This window comes from Panulirus ornatus, chromosome 17 (genome assembly GCF_036320965.1).
Source record: "Panulirus ornatus isolate Po-2019 chromosome 17, ASM3632096v1, whole genome shotgun sequence".
NCBI classification, from domain to species: Eukaryota; Metazoa; Arthropoda; class Malacostraca; order Decapoda; family Palinuridae; genus Panulirus; species Panulirus ornatus.
In genome coordinates this window covers 48,727,022-48,744,994 of record NC_092240.1, presented here as the reverse complement: position 1 = coordinate 48,744,994, position 17,973 = coordinate 48,727,022, and the positions used below count along the sequence as shown (strand labels likewise).

The following is a 17,973-nucleotide window of genomic DNA, read 5'->3' as shown; positions in this document are numbered from 1 at the left end:
AGACTGGGTGATATACGGGGGCGACGATGAAGACTGTGATATACGGGCGACGATGAAGCTGGGTGATATACGGGGGCGACGATTAGAAGACCTGGGTTACGGGGGACGACGATAGAAGATGGTGATATTACGGGGGGACGACGATAGAAGACGGTGATATACGGGACGGACGATAGAAGAACTGGGTGTATACGGGGGGACGACGATAGAAGACTGGGTGATATACGGGGGGACGGTAGAAGGATGGGTGATCGGGGGACGACGATAGAAGACTGGGTGATATACGGGGGACGACGATAGAAGACTGGGTGATATACGGGGGACGACGATAGAAGACTGGGTGATATACGGGGGACGACGATAGAAGACTGGGTGATATACGGGGGACGACGATAGAAGACTGGGTGATATACGGGGGCGACGAATAGAAGACTGGGTGATATACGGGGGACGACGATAGAAGACTGGGGTGATATCGGGGACGACGATGAAGGACTGGGTGTATACGGGGGGCGACATTAGAAGACTGGGTGATATACGTAGGGACGACATAGACAGACTGGGTTATCGGGGATCGACGATAGAGACTGGGTGATATACGGGGGCGACGATTTGAAGACTGGGTGATATACGGGGGCGACGATAGACGGGTGAATACGGGGGGCGACGATAGAAGACTGTGTATACGGGGGACGCGCGACGATGGAAATGGCTTTGTGAAACAACCACACACGCCGCCACGCCTCCTCCTCCTCCCTCCCTCCCTCACTCCTCGTGGAGTGAGTGACAGCTGAGGATGAAGGCATGTGTCGCAGAGTGTGTCTGTGGGCCTGTGCAGGAGGGAAGGGAGGAGGAGGGAAGGGAGGGGCAGGGAGAATAATGGTACGAGGAGGGAGGGGATGAAGGGAGGGGCAGGAAGAGGGAGGGGCAGGAGGAAGGAGGAGGGAAGGGAGGGGCAGGAGGAAGGAGGAGGGAAGGGAGGGGCAGGAGGTAAGGGGGGGAAGGGAGGGGCAGGAGGAAGGAGGAGGGAAGGGAGGGGCAGGATGAAGGAGGAGGGAAGGGAGGGGGAGGATGAAGGAGGAGGGAAGGAGGGGCCAGGAGGAGGAAGGGAGGGGCAGAGGAAGGTGGAGGATGGGAAGGGGCAGGTGAAGGGAAGGGAAGGTAAGGGCAGGAGGAGGGAGGAGGGAAGGGAGGGGCAGGGAGAATAATGGTACGAGGAGGGAGGGGCGAAGGAGTGGCAGGGAGAAGGAATGGTAAGACGAGGGAGGGTCAGGAGGAGGGAAGGGAGGGTCAGGAGGAGGGAAGGGAGGGGCAGGAGGAGGGAAGGGAGAGGAATAAAGGCGATGGATCCTTCAGGGAGCAAGAGACGGAGTTGGCCAAGCGTTGAAGTGGGAGAGAGAGAGAGGAGAGGGAGAGGGAGAGAGAGAAAAGAGAGGAGGAGAGAGGAGAGAGAGGAGAGAGAGAGAGAGAGAGGGGGGGGGAGAAGATGAGAGGAGAGGGGAGAGGGGAGGAGTGAGAGGAGAGAGACGAGGGGGGGAGGGGGAAAAAAGGACGAAGAGAGAGAGAGAGAGAGAGGGGGGGGAGAGAAAGAGAGAGGGGGGAGAGGAGTGAGGGGGGAGGGAAGAGAGAGAGAGAGAGAGAGAGGGGGAGAAGGGAGAGAAGAAAGAGAGAGGGAGTGGAGAGAGAGAGGGGAGAGAGAGAGAGAGAGCGGGGGGAGAGAGAGAGAGAGAAAAGAGAAGAGAGAGGGAGAGAAGGAGAGAGGAGAGGAGAGAGAGAGAGAGAGAGAGGAGGAAAAGAGAGAAGAGAGAGAGAAAAGAGGAGAGGGAGAGAGAGGAGGAGGAGAGAGAGGAGAGAGAGAGAGAGAGAGAGGAGAGAGAAGAGAGAGAGGGGAGGAGAGGGAGAGAGGAGGGAGAGAGAGAGAAGAGGGAGAGGAGAGAGAGAGAGAGAGAGAGGAGAGAGAAAAGAGAGAGAAGAGAGAGGAGGGGGAGAGAGAGAGGAGGGGGGGGGGGGGTGGGGTTGGTTTTTGTACGTGCCAGGCTCTTGCTGCATTTCCCCCCCCCGTGGGGTGAGCGCCACCAAAATCATACCTCAACCCACACACCCCCTCCTCCCCCCTCCCTTTCCTCTTCCTCTCCCCTCCCCCTTCTCCCCCCCCCCCTCTCCACCCTCCCCCCTTCTCAAATGTGGCGATAGGAAAAGTTTCATATCCTGTTTTGGTGGGGGGGGTGGGGGAGGGAGGGGAGGGGGAGGGGAAGCATTTTGGTGTTGTGGTGGGGGGGGGGGGTGGGGGGGAGATTGAAAAAATAGTGCAGGAAAAGAATCTTTTCGTACAGGTTTGGGGTTAAAATGGATGGACAGATAGATAGTTTGTAGTAGGTAGTTAGGTAGATAGATAGATTAAAATAGATAGGTAGGAGGTAGATGATAGGTAGGGAGGAGGTATTTGATAGGTAGCGAGGTGTTAGATAGAATAGATAGGTAGGGAGAGTAATAGATAGATAGGTTGGGAGGTAGATAGATAGATAGAAGTAGGGAAAGTAGGTAGGTAGGTAGGTAGATAGATAGATGAATAGATAGATAGGTAGGTAGATAGATAGATTTTGATAGATAGATAGACAGATATTTCATGGAAATTCGCTCTGGTACACCATTTAGATGTAAGTCGTTTCCCATTTTTGAGGAAGGGGCGCATTGACGTTTGTTTTCGTGAGGGGCGATGACGCTGGTCGGAGGGGAGGGGGGGGGGAAGGGGAGGGCCAACACTACACCACACACACACACATACACACTCCACACACACATACACAACACACACATACACACACACATACACGCACATACACAACACACCACACACACTCATTACACACACACACACACACATTAACACAACCACCACCATCCACTCACACACACACACACAAACTACCACACATACACACACACACACACACAACACACACACACAACACATACACACACACACACACACATACACACACACACACACATACACACACACACACACACACCACAACACATACACACACATACACACACACCACACACACACACACACACACACACACATACACACACACTACACATACAACACACACATACACACACATACACACACACACACACACTACACACACACACATACACACATACACACACCACATCACACACACATACACACTCACACACACACACATACACCACTCAACAATACACACACACACACACATACACACACACACCAATACACACACACACACACATACACCACTCACACGTACACTACACATACAAACACACACACACACACACACACACATACAATAACACACACACACACACCACACACACAACATTACACAACACACACACACACACACCATACACACACATAACCAACACACACCACACATTACACACACACAAACACACCAAATACACACACTACACACACACACACACACACACACCATACACACAATACACACACACACAAACACCATACACCAACACACACACACACCATACAACCCAACACACACCACACACACACACACACCATACAAACACACACACACACCACACACACATACACATACACACACTCACACTCACACACACACATCACCACACACCACCCACACACCACACACACACACACACCACACACACTCACACAACACATACAAAACACACACACAAACATACACACTCTCACCACACTCACACCACACCAAACACAATACACACACACACACACCATACACAACACACACACACACACACACACACTACTCACACTACACACACAAAACACACACCACATCACACTATACACAACATCACACACACACACACACACCATACTGACACCAAATACACACGCCACACCACACACACACACACACAACATACACACACACACACTCACACACACCCCACACACCACACTTACACACACACACACACACACATACACACTCACACACTCACACATCACACAAACACATACACCAAACCAACACACACACACCAATACACACAACACACACACCACACACACACCTCACACACACACATACACACAATACCACTCACACACACACCACACACACAATCACTCACTCACAGAGGTAATCTGCCCGATCTGGGAGTAGAGATGGAGGTGGGTAGAGAGGGAGAGAGAGTGGGCGCTTGAGGAGAGAGTGAGAGAGAGTGAGAGTGAGTGGTTGTGTATTTTTGGAAGAGTGTGAGTGAGTGAGATGAGTTTGGAAGTGTAGGGGTACGGCGCGGGGTGAGGGGTTTACAGGTTCTTATTTGTGAGTGGTGTGGGGTGTCGAGGGCGGGAGAGTGAGTGTGAGGTTGGCTGACTTCTCCTTGGGAGGGCGATACAAAAACCACCATATACAGGATTGAGACAATGAGGAAGGTTCCGACAATGGTATAATCTGGGGAAGGTAGTGAGAGAGAGAGACGAGAGTATTAGAGAGCGACGAGAGACGCAGAGCAGAGAGACGCAAGAGAGGAGATCGAGATCAGAGTAGAGGTGAGAGGATAGAGAGAGAAGATAAGAGAACGAGAGCGAGAGAGAGAGAGAGAGACTGAGAGAGAATAAGATATAGAGAGAGAGAGAGAGAGAGAGAGAGAGAGAGAGAAGTATAGATAGAGAGAGAGAGAGAGAGAGAGGAGAGAGATAGATATAGAAGATCAGAGAAGAGAGATAGGAGAGTAGACAGAGAGAGAGAGATAAGAGTGAGCGCGCAGAGAGAGAGGAGATAAAGATCGATCGACGAACCGCCGAAAGCAGAGAGAGAGTGCAGCGTAGCAGAGCGAAAGGAGCGCGAGAGCGAAGATCTAGGCATAGAGCAAGACAAGCAAGAACGCACCTATCAGAGGTGCGCGCTCGCGCGAGGAGCTAGAGATAGAGAGAGACGAGACGAGCGACTCGCAGAGATCAAGCTTTGCACCGCGCACCGCCACCCATGCCTCCCCCCACCCCCCCCACCCCTCTCTCTCTTCCTCCTCTCTCTCTCTCTCTCTCTCTCTCTCTCTCTCTCTCTCTCACCCTCACTCGCTTCTCCCTCCCTCCCTCCCTCTCTCTCTCTCTATTCTTCTCTCTCTCTTCTCTGCTCTCTCTCTCACGCACTTCCCCCCCCTCCCTCCCTCCCTCCTCTCTCTCTCCTCTTCTTACTATCTCTCTCTCTCTCTCTCCTCTCTCTCTCTCACGCACTATCCCTCCCTCCCTCCCTCTCTCTTCTCTCTCCCTCTCTCTCTCTCTCTCTCCCCCTGGAAAGTTAGGGGGGTGAGATTTCTAGTTTGGATATGGGGGGAGGGAGGGGGGGGTGGTGGGCGGACTGATTTATTATTTGTTTTATTATTTTTATTTTTATTTTCATTTATTTTTTTGTTTTTGTTTTTAAGTTCCCGAATTTAAGGCCAGGTTACTCGTTGCTCTGACCTGAAGAAAACGACACGAGGGAACCTACACACACACACACACCACACACCCGCACATACACACTCACACACTTACACAACACACACACATCCTCACACACAACACACACCCACATACACACACTCTCCCTCGTTTTCTAACGGGCTGGAACGAGGGTTGACCTGGCTTCTAAGGCTCTTTCTGAACCAGGAGAATTGACCTTGTGAGCGAGGTAGCGCCTGGGATAGACGAAATGAAAGAAGAAGAAGAAAGAAGGAAAGATAACCCCCTCGTTAACACTACAGTCTATTGGATGGCATGTGTCCTGCACCGAAAAAAACACAGCTCCACTTTTTCCATGTCATGTGTCCTGCACCGATACTCAGCTCCCTTTCCATGTCAGTGTCCTGCACCGAAACCACAGCTCATTTCCATGCATGTGTCTATGCCCCGAATTACCACAGCTCTCCCTTTCCATGCCATGTGGCCTGCACCGAAACCACAAGCTCTCCCTTTCCATGTCATGTGTCCAGCACCGAAACCACAGCTCCCTTTCCCCATCCAAGCTCCCACAGACCTTTCCATGGTTTTTTTTTTAAACCAGGACGTTTCACATGCCCTGGGTATTATATATATATATATATATATATAATATATATATATATTATATATATATATATATATATTATATATATATATATAACGGGGGTCTCTCTCTAAACGGAGACTAACTTGCTTCAACAACCACTTTCACATCCACTCCCCCTCTCTCACGATGTGGTTCCGCACGCGATCAATATACGCCTCGCGCCACGTTTCATCCTTAGGTCTTCCAATTCACTCCCACGTCCCATCTTTAGACCTTCCAATTCCAGCTCACCACTGTGGTCACCCACTGGTTTACTTCCAAGTCCACAAAGTTCCATCTGCTGTCGCATCCACTCCCTATACCCAGGGTACTCCACCTCCTCCACATCCAGACCATTAAGATTTTGGACTCCAAATTGACCTGCTTCACACACACGCCCTTTCCTCGCCCCCCATATTACACCAGACTAACTTACTTTTCTTCACTCGAACTCTCAGCTCCTTCCTTTTCTTCGCTCGAACTCTCAGCTCCCTCCTCTCCCACACACTGCTGAAAAATACGTCCCCAGCTTTTGGGAGCATTTTGTCAAAGTCTTCCCCTATTACAATCCCTTGCCCCAGGACCCACACCCTTTCTCCCCTCTTCCAACCCCCATTTCCCCATTTCACGACTGCCCCCACGCCCATCACCAGACCCGACACCGGTGTTGACAGATACATCCCCTCCTTGACGTAGACCCCACTTCGCCAGTCACCACTTACCCTCCTCCCTTCCTACTCGCACCCGTGCCTCGCCCATCCTGTCACCCTCCATCGTTGCATTTGATAAAGCCGCCGTAGAGGGCGCTAGCACAAGACCGTGCTGTGGGCTAAGCAAAAGATGGCTAGTATAAGCCTAGCTGTTGCTAGTATAAGGCTAGCTGTTGCTAGTATAAGCCTAGCTGCTGCTAGTATAAGCCTAGCTGTTGCTAGTATAAGCCTAGCTGTTGCTAGTATAAGCCTAGCTGTTGCTAGTATAAGGCTAGCTGTTGCTAGTATAAGCCTAGCTGCTGCTAGTATAAGCCTAGCTGTTGCTAGTATAAGCCTAGCTGTTGCTAGTATAAGCCTAGCTGTTGCTAGTTAAGCCTAGCTGATTGCTGGTATATAAGCCTAGCTGTTGCTAGTATAAGCCTAGCTGTTGCTAGTATAAGCCTAGCTGTTGCTAGTATAAGCCTAGCTGTTGCTAGTATAAGCCTAGCTGTTGCTAGTATAAGCCTAGCTGTTGCTAGTATAAGCCTAGCTGTTGCTGGTAATAAGCCTAGCTGTTGCTGGTATAAGCCTAGCTGTTGCTAGTATAAGCCTAGCTGTTGCTAGTATAAGCCTAGCTGTTGCTAGTATAAAGCCTAGCTTTGCTGGTATAAGCCTAGCTGTTGCTGGTATAAGCCTAGCTGTTGCTAGTATAAGCCTAGCTGTTGCTAGTATAAGCCTAGCTGTTGCTAGTATAAGCCTAGCTGTTGCTAGTATAAGCCTAGCTGTTGCTAGTATAAGCCTAGCTGCTGCTAGTATAAGCCTAGCTGTTGCTAGTATAAGCCTAGCTGTTGCTAGTATAAGCCTAGCTGTTGCTAGTATAAGCCTAGCTGTTGCTGGTATAAGCCTAGCTGTTGCTAGTATAAGCCTAGCTGTTGCTAGTATAAGCCTAGCTGTTGCTAATATAAGCCTAGCTTGTTGCTAGTATAAGCCTAGCTGTGCTAGTATAAGCTAGCTGTTGCTAGTATAAGCCTAGCTGTTGCTAGTATAAGCCTAGCTGTTGCTGGTATATAGCCTAGCTGTTGCTAGGTATAAGCCTAGCTGTTGCTAGTATAAGCCTAGCTGTTGCTAGTATAAGCCTAGCTGTTGCTAGTTAAGCCTAGCTGTTTGCTAGTATAAGCCTAGCTGTTGCTGGTATAAAGCCTAGCTGTTGCTGGTATAAGCCTAGCTGTTGCTAGTATAAGCCTAGCTGTTGCTAGTATAAGCCTAGCTGTTGCTAGTATAAGCCTAGCTGTTGCTAGTATAAGCCTAGCTGTTGCTAGTTATAAGCCTAGCTGCTGCTAGTATAAGCCTAGCTGTTGCTAGTAAAAGCCTAGCTGTTGCTAGTATAAGCCTAGCTGTTGCTGGTTATAAGCCTAGCTGTTGGTATAAGCTGTGTAATAAGCCTAGCTGTTGCTAGTATAAGCCTAGCTGTTGCTAGTATAAGCCTAGCTGTTGCTGTATAAGCCTAGCTGTTGTGCAGTATAAGCCTAGCTGTTGCTAGTATAAGCCTAGCTGTTGCTAGTATAAGCCTAGCTGTTGCTAGTATAAGCCTAGCTGTTGCTAGTATAAGCCTAGCTGTTGCTAGTATAAGCTAGCTGTTGCTAGTATAAGCCTAGCTGTTGCTAGTATAAGCCTAGCTGTTGCTAGTATAAGCCTAGCTGCTGCTAGTATAAAACTAGCTGTTGCTAGTATAAGCCTAGCTGTTGCTAGTATAAGCCTAGCTGTTGCTGGTTATAAGCCTAGCTGTGCTAGGTATAGACTAGCTGTTGCTAGTATAAGCCTAGCTGTTGCTAGTATAAGCCTAGCGTTGCTAGTATAAGCCTAGTGTTGCTAGTATAAGCCTAGCTGTTGCTAGTATAAGCCTAGCTGTTGCTAGTATAAGCCTAGCTGTTGCTGGTATAAGCCTAGCTGTTGCTAGTATAAGCCTAGCTGTTGCTAGTATAAGCCTAGCTGTTGCTAGTATAAGCCTAGCTGTGTTGCTAGTATAAGCTAGCTGTTGCTAGTATAAGCCTAGCTGTTGCTAGTATAAGCCTAGCTGTTGCTGGTATAAGCCTAGCTGTTGCTAGTATAAGCCTAGCTGTTGCTAGTATAAGCCTAGCTGTTGCTAGTATAAGCCTAGCTGTTGCTAGTATAAGCCTAGCTGTTGCTAGTATAAGCCTAGCTGTTGCTAGTATAAGCCTAGCTGTTGCTAGTATAAGCCTAGCTGTTGCTAGTATAAGCCTAGCTGTTGCTAGTATAAGCCTAGCTGTTGCTGGTATAAGCCTAGCTGTTGCTAGTATAAGCCTAGCTGTTGCTAGTATAAGCCTAGCTGTTGCTAGTATATAAGCTAGCTGTTGCTGGTATAAGCCTAGCTGTTGCTGGTATAAGCCTAGCTTGTTGCTAGTATAACCCTAGCTGTTGCTAGTATAAGCCTAGCTGTTGCTAGTATAAGCCTAGCTGTTGCTAGTATAAGCCTATCTGTTGCTAGTATAAGCCTAGCTGTTGCTAGTATAAGCCTAGCTGTTGCTAGTATAAGCCTAGCTGTTGCTAGTATAAGCCTAGCTGTTGCTAGTATAAGCCTAGCTGTTGCTGGTATAAGCCTAGCTGTTGCTAGTATAAGCCTAGCTGTTGCTAGTATAAGCCTAGCTGTTGCTAGTATACCATGCATACCTAGCTGTTGCTAGTATAAGCCTAGCTGTTGCTAGTATAAGCCTAGCTGTTGCTAGTATAAGCCTAGCTGTTGCTAGTATAAGCCTAGCTGTTGCTAGTATAAGCCTAGCTGTTGCTAGTATAAGCCTAGCTGTTGCTGGTATAAGCCTAGCTGTTGCTGGTATAAGCCTAGCTGTTGCTGTATAAGCCTAGCTGTTGCTAGTATAAGCCTAGCTGTTGCTAGTATAAGCCTAGCTGTTGCTAGTATAAGCCTAGCTGTTGCTAGTATAAGCCTAGCTGTTGCTGGTATAAGCCTAGCTGTTGCTAGTATAAGCCTAGCTGTTGCTAGTATAAGCCTAGCTGTTGCTAGTATAAGCCTAGCTGTTGCTAGTATAAGCCTAGCTGTGCTAGTATAGCTAGCTGTTGCTAGTATAAGCCTAGCTGTTGCTAGTAAAAGCCTAGCTGTTGCTAGTATAAGCCTAGCTGTGCTAGTATAAGCCTAGCTGTTGTTGTTAACTAGTGTTGTAGTATAGCCTAGCTGTTGCTAGTATAAGCCTAGCTGTTGCTAGTATAAGCCTAGCTGTTGCTAGTATAAGCCTAGCTGTTGCTAGTATAAGCCTAGCATCTTGCAGAACAATGCAATTGGCCGCTCGTCACTAACCCATAGTAAACAAGAAAGGGGGGGGGGGGGCAGGGGAGGAGGGGGGATGGGGGGTTAATCTTCCCCCTCCCTTCCCCCTTCCTTCCTTACCCCCCCTCCCCCCCTGCCACAGTAACGAGGGGTGGCAGAAAGTGTTGGAAAGTGTAAGTTGGGTTGGTGGCTGCCATCATCATCATCATTATCAAAAGGTTATATTGCGTCGCTCTGATGTTTGTTATGAAAACATGATGAATAATTAGGTAAAGGCTTGTGTGTTGTGTGTGTGTGTGTGTGTGTGTTGTGTGTGTGTGTGTGTGTGACGTGTCGTAGGTCACCCAAGGTGGGTGAAGGGGGGGTTGGGGGGGTAGGGGGCTCGGGGGTGAGGAAGATTGGCAGGGGAGGAAATGGGGTAGTTACAAGGGTGCTGAGGAATGGGTAGGTACAAGGGGCGCTAGGGAATGGGTTGTTACAAGGGGCGCTAGGGGAATGGGTAGGTACAAGGGGCGCTAGGGGAATGGGTAGGTACAAGGGGCGCTAGGGAATGGGTAGGTACAAGGGGCGCTAGGGGAATGGGTAGGTACAAGGGGCGCTAGGGAATGGGTAGGTACAAAGGTGCTGAGGAATGGGTTGTTACAAGGGGCGCTAGGGGAATGGGTAGGTACAAGGGGCGCTAGGGAATGGGTAGGTACAAGGGGCGCTAGGGGAATGGGTAGGTACAAGGGGCGCTAGGGAATGGGTAGGTACAAGGGGCGCTAGGGAATGGGTAGGTACAAGGGGCGCTAGGGAATGGGTAGGTACAAAGGTGCTGAGGAATGGGTTGTTACAAGGGGCGCTAGGGGAATGGGTAGGTACAAGGGGCGCTAGGGAATGGGTAGGTACAAGGGGCGCTAGGGGAATGGGTAGGTACAAGGGGCGCTAGGGAATGGGTAGGTACAAGGGTGCTGAGGAATGGGTTGTTACAAGGGGCGCTAGGGAATGGGTAGTTACAAGGGGGCGCTAGGGGATGGGTAGTTACAAGGCGCGCTAGGGAATGGGCAGTTACAAGGCGCGCTAGGGAATGGGTAGTTACAAGGGGGCGCTAGGGAATGGGTAGTTACAAGAGGGGCTAGGGAATGGGTAGGTACAAGGGGCGCTAGGGAATGGGTAGGTACAAGGGGCGCTAGGGAATGGGTAGGTACAAGGGGCGCTAGGGGAATGGGTAGGTACAAGGGGCGCTAGGGGAATGGGTAGGTACAAGGGGCGCTAGGGAATGGGTAGGTACAAGGGGCGCTAGGGAATGGGTAGGTACAAGGGGCGCTAGGGGAATGGGTAGTTATAAGGGGCGCTAGGGAATGGGTAGGTACAAGGGGCGCTAGGGAATGGGTAGGTACAAGGGGCGCTAGGGAATGGGTAGTTACAAGGGGCGCTAGGGAATGGGTAGTTACAAGGGGCGCTAGGGAATGGGTAGGTACAAGGGGCGCTAGGGAATGGGTAGTTACAAGGGGCGCTAGGGAATGGGTAGGTACAAGGGGCGCTAGGGGAATGGGTAGGTACAAGGGTCGCTAGGGAATGGGTAGTTACAAGGGGCGCTAGGGAATGGGTAGTTACAAGGGGCGCTAGGGAATGGGTAGGTACAAGGGGCGCTAGGGAATGGGTAGGTACAAGGGGCGCTAGGGAATGGGTAGGTACAAGGGGCGCTAGGGAATGGGTAGGTACAAGGGCGCTAGGGAATGGGTAGGTACAAGGGGCGCTAGGGAATGGGTAGTTACAAGGGGCGCTAGGGAATGGGTAGGTACAAGGGGCGCTAGGGAATGGGTAGGTACAAGGGGCGCTAGGGAATGGGTAGGTACAAGGGGCGCTAGGGAATGGGTAGGTACAAGGGGCGCTAGGGAATGGGTAGTTACAAGGGGCGCTAGGGAATGGGTAGTTACAAGGGGCGCTAGGGAATGGGTAGTTACAAGGGGCGCTAGGGGAATGGGTAGTTACAAGGGTCGCTAGGGGAATGGGTAGTTACAAGGGGCGCTAGGGAATGGGTAGTTACAAGGGGCGCTAGGGAATGGGTAGGTACAAGGGACGCTAGGGAATGGGTAGGTACAAGGGGCGCTAGGGAATGGGTAGGTACAAGGGGCGCTAGGGAATGGGTAGTACAAGGGGCGCTAGGGAATGGGTAGTTACAAGGGCGCTAGGGAATGGGTAGGTACAAGGGGCGCTAGGGAATGGGTAGGTACAAGGGGCGCTAGGGAATGGGTAGGTACAAGGGGCGCTAGGGAATGGGTAGTTACAAGGGGCGCTAGGGAATGGGTAGTTTACAAGGGGCGCTAGGGAATGGGTAGGTACAAGGGGCGCTAGGGAATGGGTAGTTACAAGGGGCGCTAGGGAATGGGTAGGTACAAGGGGCGCTAGGGAATGGGTAGGTACAAGGGCCCTGAGGGATACAAGGGGCGTGGATGTATTACAAGGGGCGCTAGGAATGGGTAGTTACAAGGGGCGCTAGGTGGGTATAATGGGATAGTTACAAGGGCGCTAGGGGAATGGGTAGTTACAAGGGGCGCTAGGGAATGGGTAGTTACAAGGGACGCTAGGGGAATGGGTAGTTACAAGGGGCGCTAGGGGAATGGGTAGTTACAAGGGACGCTGGGAAGGAGTAAAGGGGCGCTAGGTAGTACAAGGGGCGCTAGGGAATGGGTAGTTAAAGGGCGCTAGGGGAATGGGTAGTTACAAGGGCGCGATGGGTTCAGGGCGCAGGATGGGTAGTTACAAGGGCGCTAGGGGAATGGGTAGTTACAAGGGCGCTGAGATAGGGGCAGGGAATGGGTAGTTACAGGCGCGCTAGGGAATGGGTAGGTACAAGGGCAGGAATGGTGTCAGCGCTAGGGAATGGGTAGTTACAAGGGCGCTAGGGGAATGGGTAGTTACAAGGGGCGCTAGGGAATGGGTAGGTACAAGGGGCGCTAGGGAATGGGTAGTTACAAGGGGCGCTAGGATACGAAAGGGTCGAGATATGGCGTCCATGACCCCCTCATCCCCCCCATCCCCTCACCTCCCTCCCCTCCCCTCCCTCCCCTCCCCTCCCCTCCCTCCCCTCCCCTCCCCCAGATGACGTAATGTTGTTGAGGGATTTCGCTAATTATCCCAAGGGACATTCGGGTAAAGGGGGGGGAGGTGGGGGGGAAGGGAGGAAGGGGGAATGGAAGGGAAGGGAGAGGGGGAGATTGAGAGGAAGGGGGGGGGGGGTTGTTTGATTAAGCCACTGGCGTGTTCTCATTGTCGTGGTGGTGATGGGGAGGGAGAGGCAGGGGAGGGGTGAAGGGGAAGGAGGAGGGAAGGGGAGGGTGATGGGGAGGGAGAGGTAGCGGAGGGGTGAAGGGGAAGGAGGAGGGGAGGGGAGAGAGGAAGGGTGATGGGGAGGGAGAGGTAAGGGAGGGGTGAAGGGAAAGGAGGAGGGGAGAGGGGAGAGAGGAAGGTGATGGGAGGAGAGGTAGGGAGGGTGAAGGGAAGGAGGAGGGGAGGGGAGAGGAAGGTGATAGGTGATGGGGAGGGAGAGGCAGGGGAGGGGTGAAGGGGAAGGAGGAGGGGAAGGGAGAGAGGAAGGAAGGGTGATGGGCGATGGGGAGAGGGGAGAAGAGATGTAAGAGTTGTGTTACGTCATGGGTTGGTGGTGAAGGGGGCGGGCGGAGGGAGAGAAAAAGGACGAAGAAATGTGAAAGGATTGTTTCTTGTGTTGTGTGTGTGGGGGGGGGAGGGGGGTTATGAGTAAGGGGAGAGAGGGGAGGAGGAGGGGAGAGGGGGGGTTCTACCCACCACAGGAAAGGGGAGCACCCAGGTATGAACCACCTGTGTGGTGCTGGGAGCGAGGGGGGCGGGGTGACCCCCCTGGCTGTGGTGGGGTTAACAAGGAGGACTTGAGTGGGGGGTTAACAAGGGGGTTGAGTGGGGTGTTAACAAGGAGGACTTGAGTTGGGGGGGTTGAGTGGAGGAGTTAACAAGGAGGACTTGAGTGGGAGGTTAACAAGGAGGACTTGAGTGGGGGTGGGTTAAAGTGGGGGAGTTAACAAGGAGGACTTGAGTGGGGGGTTAACAAGGAGGACTTGAGTGGGAGGTTAACAAGGAGGACTTGAGTGGGGGTTAAACAAGGAGGACTTGAGTGGGGGTTAACAAGGAGGATTTGAGTGGGAGGTTTAACAAGGAGGACTTGAGTGGGGGTTAACAAGGAGGACTTGAGTGGGGGTTAACAAGGAGGACTTGAGTGGGGGGTTAACAAGGAGGACTTGAGTGGGGGTTAACAAGGAGGACTTGAGTGGGGGTTAACAATGAGGACTTGAGTGGGGGAGTTAACAAGGAGGACTTGAGTGGGGGGTTAACACGGAGGACTTGAGTGGGGGGTTAACAAGGAGGACTTGAGTGGGGGGTTAACAAGGAGGACTTGAGTGGGGGTTAACACGGAGGACTTGAGTGGGGGGTTAACATGGAGGACTTGAGTGGGAGGTTAACAAGGAGGACTTGAGTGGGAGGTTAACAAGGAGGACTTGAGTGGGGGTTAACATGGAGGACTTGAATGGGGGGTTAACATGGAGGACTTGAGTGGGAGGTTAACAAGGAGGACTTGAGTGGGAGGTTAACAAGGAGGACTTGAGTGGGGGTTAACATGGAGGACTTGAATGGGGGGTTAACATGGAGGACTTGAGTGGGAGGTTAACAAGGAGGACTTGAGTGGGGGGTTGACAAGGAGGGCTTGAGTGGGGGGTTGAGTGGGGGTTAACAAGGAGGACTTGAGTGGGGGGTTAACAAGGAGGACTTGAGTGGGGGGTTGACAAGGAGGACTTTAGTGGGATGTTAACAAGTTAACAAAGGTCTGTCTTTCTCATGTAAACAGGTCTGTCTCGTGTAAACTCATGTAAACAGATCTGTCTTCCTCATGTAAACCTCACGTAAACAGATCTGTCTTTCTCATGTAAACCTCACGTAAACAGATCTGTCTTTCTCATGTAAACCTCACTTAAACAAGGTCTGTCTTCCTCACGTAAACAGGTCTGTCTCTCGTGTAAACTCACGTAAGCAGGGCCTGTCTTTCTCATGTAAACCTCACGTAAACAGGGTCTGTCTTTCTCACGTAAACAGGTCTGTCTCTCGTGTAAACTCACGTAAACAGGGCCTGTCTTACTCATGTAAACCTCACGTTAACAGGGTCTGTCTTTCTCATGTAAACCTCACGTAAACAGGGTCTGTCTTCCTCACGTAAACAGGTCTGTCTCTCGTGTAAACTCACGTAAACAGGGTCTGTCTTTCTCATCTAAACCTCACTTAAACAGGGTCTGTCTTTCTCACGTAAACAGGTCTGTCTCTCGTGTAAACCTCACGTAAGCAGGGCCTGTCTTACTCATGTAAACCTCACGTAAACAGGGTCTGTCATCCTCAAAGTCTCTGCCCTTGTGTGTGTGTGTGATGCTACAGGAGGGAGAGAGGGAGGTGGGTTGTGGCGGCTCAACTCGGGGAGGTAAGCGAAGGACGTCTAAGGGCGTCATCCCTTGGAGGAGAAGAGGAGAAGAGGAGGAGGAGGAGGAGGAGGAGAAGGAGGAGGAGGAAGAGGTATCATCACTGATAAAGGAGAGGGAAGGGGTCCAAGGGCGCTGTCCCCCCAAAGGGCGTCTCTCCACTTACCGGACTTCCCCACACCGTCAGCGCCGAAGACCGCCACCTTGACCGGGTCTGGGGTCGTGTGTATGTCCCCCGCTCGGCTGTCGCACGTCACGATGGACGCCCGACGGATCCCCGCCCCGGCGGGCGCCGCCAGGAGACCCGACGAGGTCGGGTCGTCGGGCACGCCCGCCTCCGAGTAGCCGACGGCCCCCTCGACGTCGGATTCATGGCCCGGGCCGTTGTCGGTCTCCGTCTCCGACTCCTGGAAGTCGGATTCTTCCGTCTCGTCGAAGACTTCGAGTCGGGCGACGATGGACGGGCCGATGTAGCCCCGTCGGCGTCGCCTGCCGCCCAGGGCCCTCCGCTGCCTCTTGCTCCCTCCCCCCCAGCAGGAGGAGGGTGGGAGAAGCAGTCGCAGAAGGGGACGTCCTCGTGTTCGCAGTGGCTCCTGCTGGCATCGCCCTCGAAGTCCTCGAGTGCCAGGTCTTCCTCGACCCTCGGGCTGCCCACACTGTACCCCGAGGTGGTGCTCCACGTCTCCCACCTCACCCTCGGCCGATGGTTCCCTCGGCTCGCGTCTCGCCCCGCCAGGGCGTCGCCCTCCTCCTCCTCCTCCTCCTCCAACCTGACGCTCGAGGAGCTCTCCCTAGACACGGCGTTGCGACTGTCTTCTTCGTCGTGGACGGACGCACGCCCGCCAGCGTCGCGCCCGTTCTCCTGTCGGGTCAAAAGGCAGTGGGTCGTGTCGGGGGATGGGCGGCGCCGCCCCCCCACACCCACGACACCCGCCACGCCCAAGGATCGTTCTGTATCAAGACTCATGATGAATGAAGTGATTCACCGCTGGACGACTTCACACACACACACACACGCACACCTTCGTCGTGTGGAGCGGGCGTCACCTTCGTCGTGTGGAGCGGGAGTCGTCCACCTTCGCGTTCAGGTATGAAATCGGGGCGCCCCTCGGCCCTTCAGGACTTTAGCGGCGCCGTCCGTCACTCAGGGCCTCCTGAGGGGCTGGCTGGATGGCTAGAGGAGGAGGAACTTCCCCCCAGGGCCAGCGTTGTACCAGGGGCGTGAGGCGAACACACACACACACACACACACCACCCCCCACTCCTCCTTCTTCAGCACCACCACCCTCAGAAGTGGGTCTTCAAAGTCCTCGAGTTCCTGATATGTGTATGTGTTGGGGTACGGGCGCCCATGGGCCTTCGTCACCGCCTTCGTCAGGTGTGTGTCTCTACTTGTCCCCCCTATATCTCTCACCAGGGGGTCGTATTTTCACAAGACTCTCTCTGTCTCTCTCTCAGCGCCCATGGGCCTTCGTCACCGCCTCCGTCAGGTGTGTCTCTACTTGTCCCCCCTATATCTCTCACCAGGGGGTCGTATTTTCACAAGACTCTCTCTGTCTCTCTCTCTCTCTCAGCGCCCATGGGCCTTCGTCAACGCCTCCGTCAGGTGTGTCTCTCTCACTTGTCCCCCATATATCTCTCACCAGGGGGTCGTATTTTCACAAGTCTCTCTCTCTCTCTGTGCCCATGGGCCTTCGTCAACGCTTCCGTCAGGTGTGTGTCTCTCTCACTTGTACCCCCCTATATCTCTCACCAGGGGGTCGTATTTCACGTCTCTCTCTGTCTCTCTCTGTCTCTATTCTCTTGGTCGTCGCTATGAGGTGCTCATATACTCGACTCACTGTCTCTCATGGCTCTTCCACCTTTCTGTTCCTTCTTCCCTCACGACGCCCTCATGTCCCTTGCCCCTCATGAAGCCACCTGGGGACGCCTCATTTTGCCTCTCCACCGCCTCATTGTCGCTCATGAAAAAAGGGGGGGAGGGGGTCCTTCCTTCCTTCCTTCCTTCCTTCCTTCCTTCCTTCCTTCCTGCCTTCCTTCTTCCTTCCTTCTGTGGGGGAGAAGAGACAATGTGTTGGTGGATCACACTCGCCTCCACCAGGTCTTCACCTCCACCACCACCTCCACCTCCACCTCCACCACCTCCACCTCTGGAGGTGCTACGTAGGAAGGGGAAGGAGGGGAGGGGAGGGGTCATCCAGGGTCTGAGGGATGGAGGGAGGGAGGGGAGAAAGAGAGAGGGAGGGAGGGAGGGAAGAAAGAGAGAGAGAGGGAGGGAGGGAAGAAAGAGAGAGGGAGGGAGGGAAGAAAGAGAGAGAGAGGGGGAGGGAGGGAGGGAGGGAGAGAGAGAGGGAGAGGGAGGGAGGGAAGAGAGAGAGAGAGAGAGAGAGAGAGAGAGAGAGAGAGAGAGAGAGAGAGAG

General features: G+C 52.6%; 1 protein-coding gene across 1 annotated transcript in view; it reads right to left on the bottom strand.

The window, feature by feature from the left end:
* Positions 1-17,519, bottom strand: part of LOC139754439 (uncharacterized) — a 68,298-nt gene extending 50,779 nt beyond the window's left edge. The window contains exons 1-2 of the mRNA XM_071671715.1: positions 17,439-17,519; positions 15,720-16,344 (exon numbers count right to left, since the gene is read on the bottom strand). Of these exons, the coding sequence (XP_071527816.1) occupies positions 15,720-16,344; positions 17,439-17,519 (706 nt within the window). The remainder of the gene's footprint in view (positions 1-15,719; positions 16,345-17,438) is intronic.
* Between the last annotated feature and the right edge of the window lie 454 nt (positions 17,520-17,973).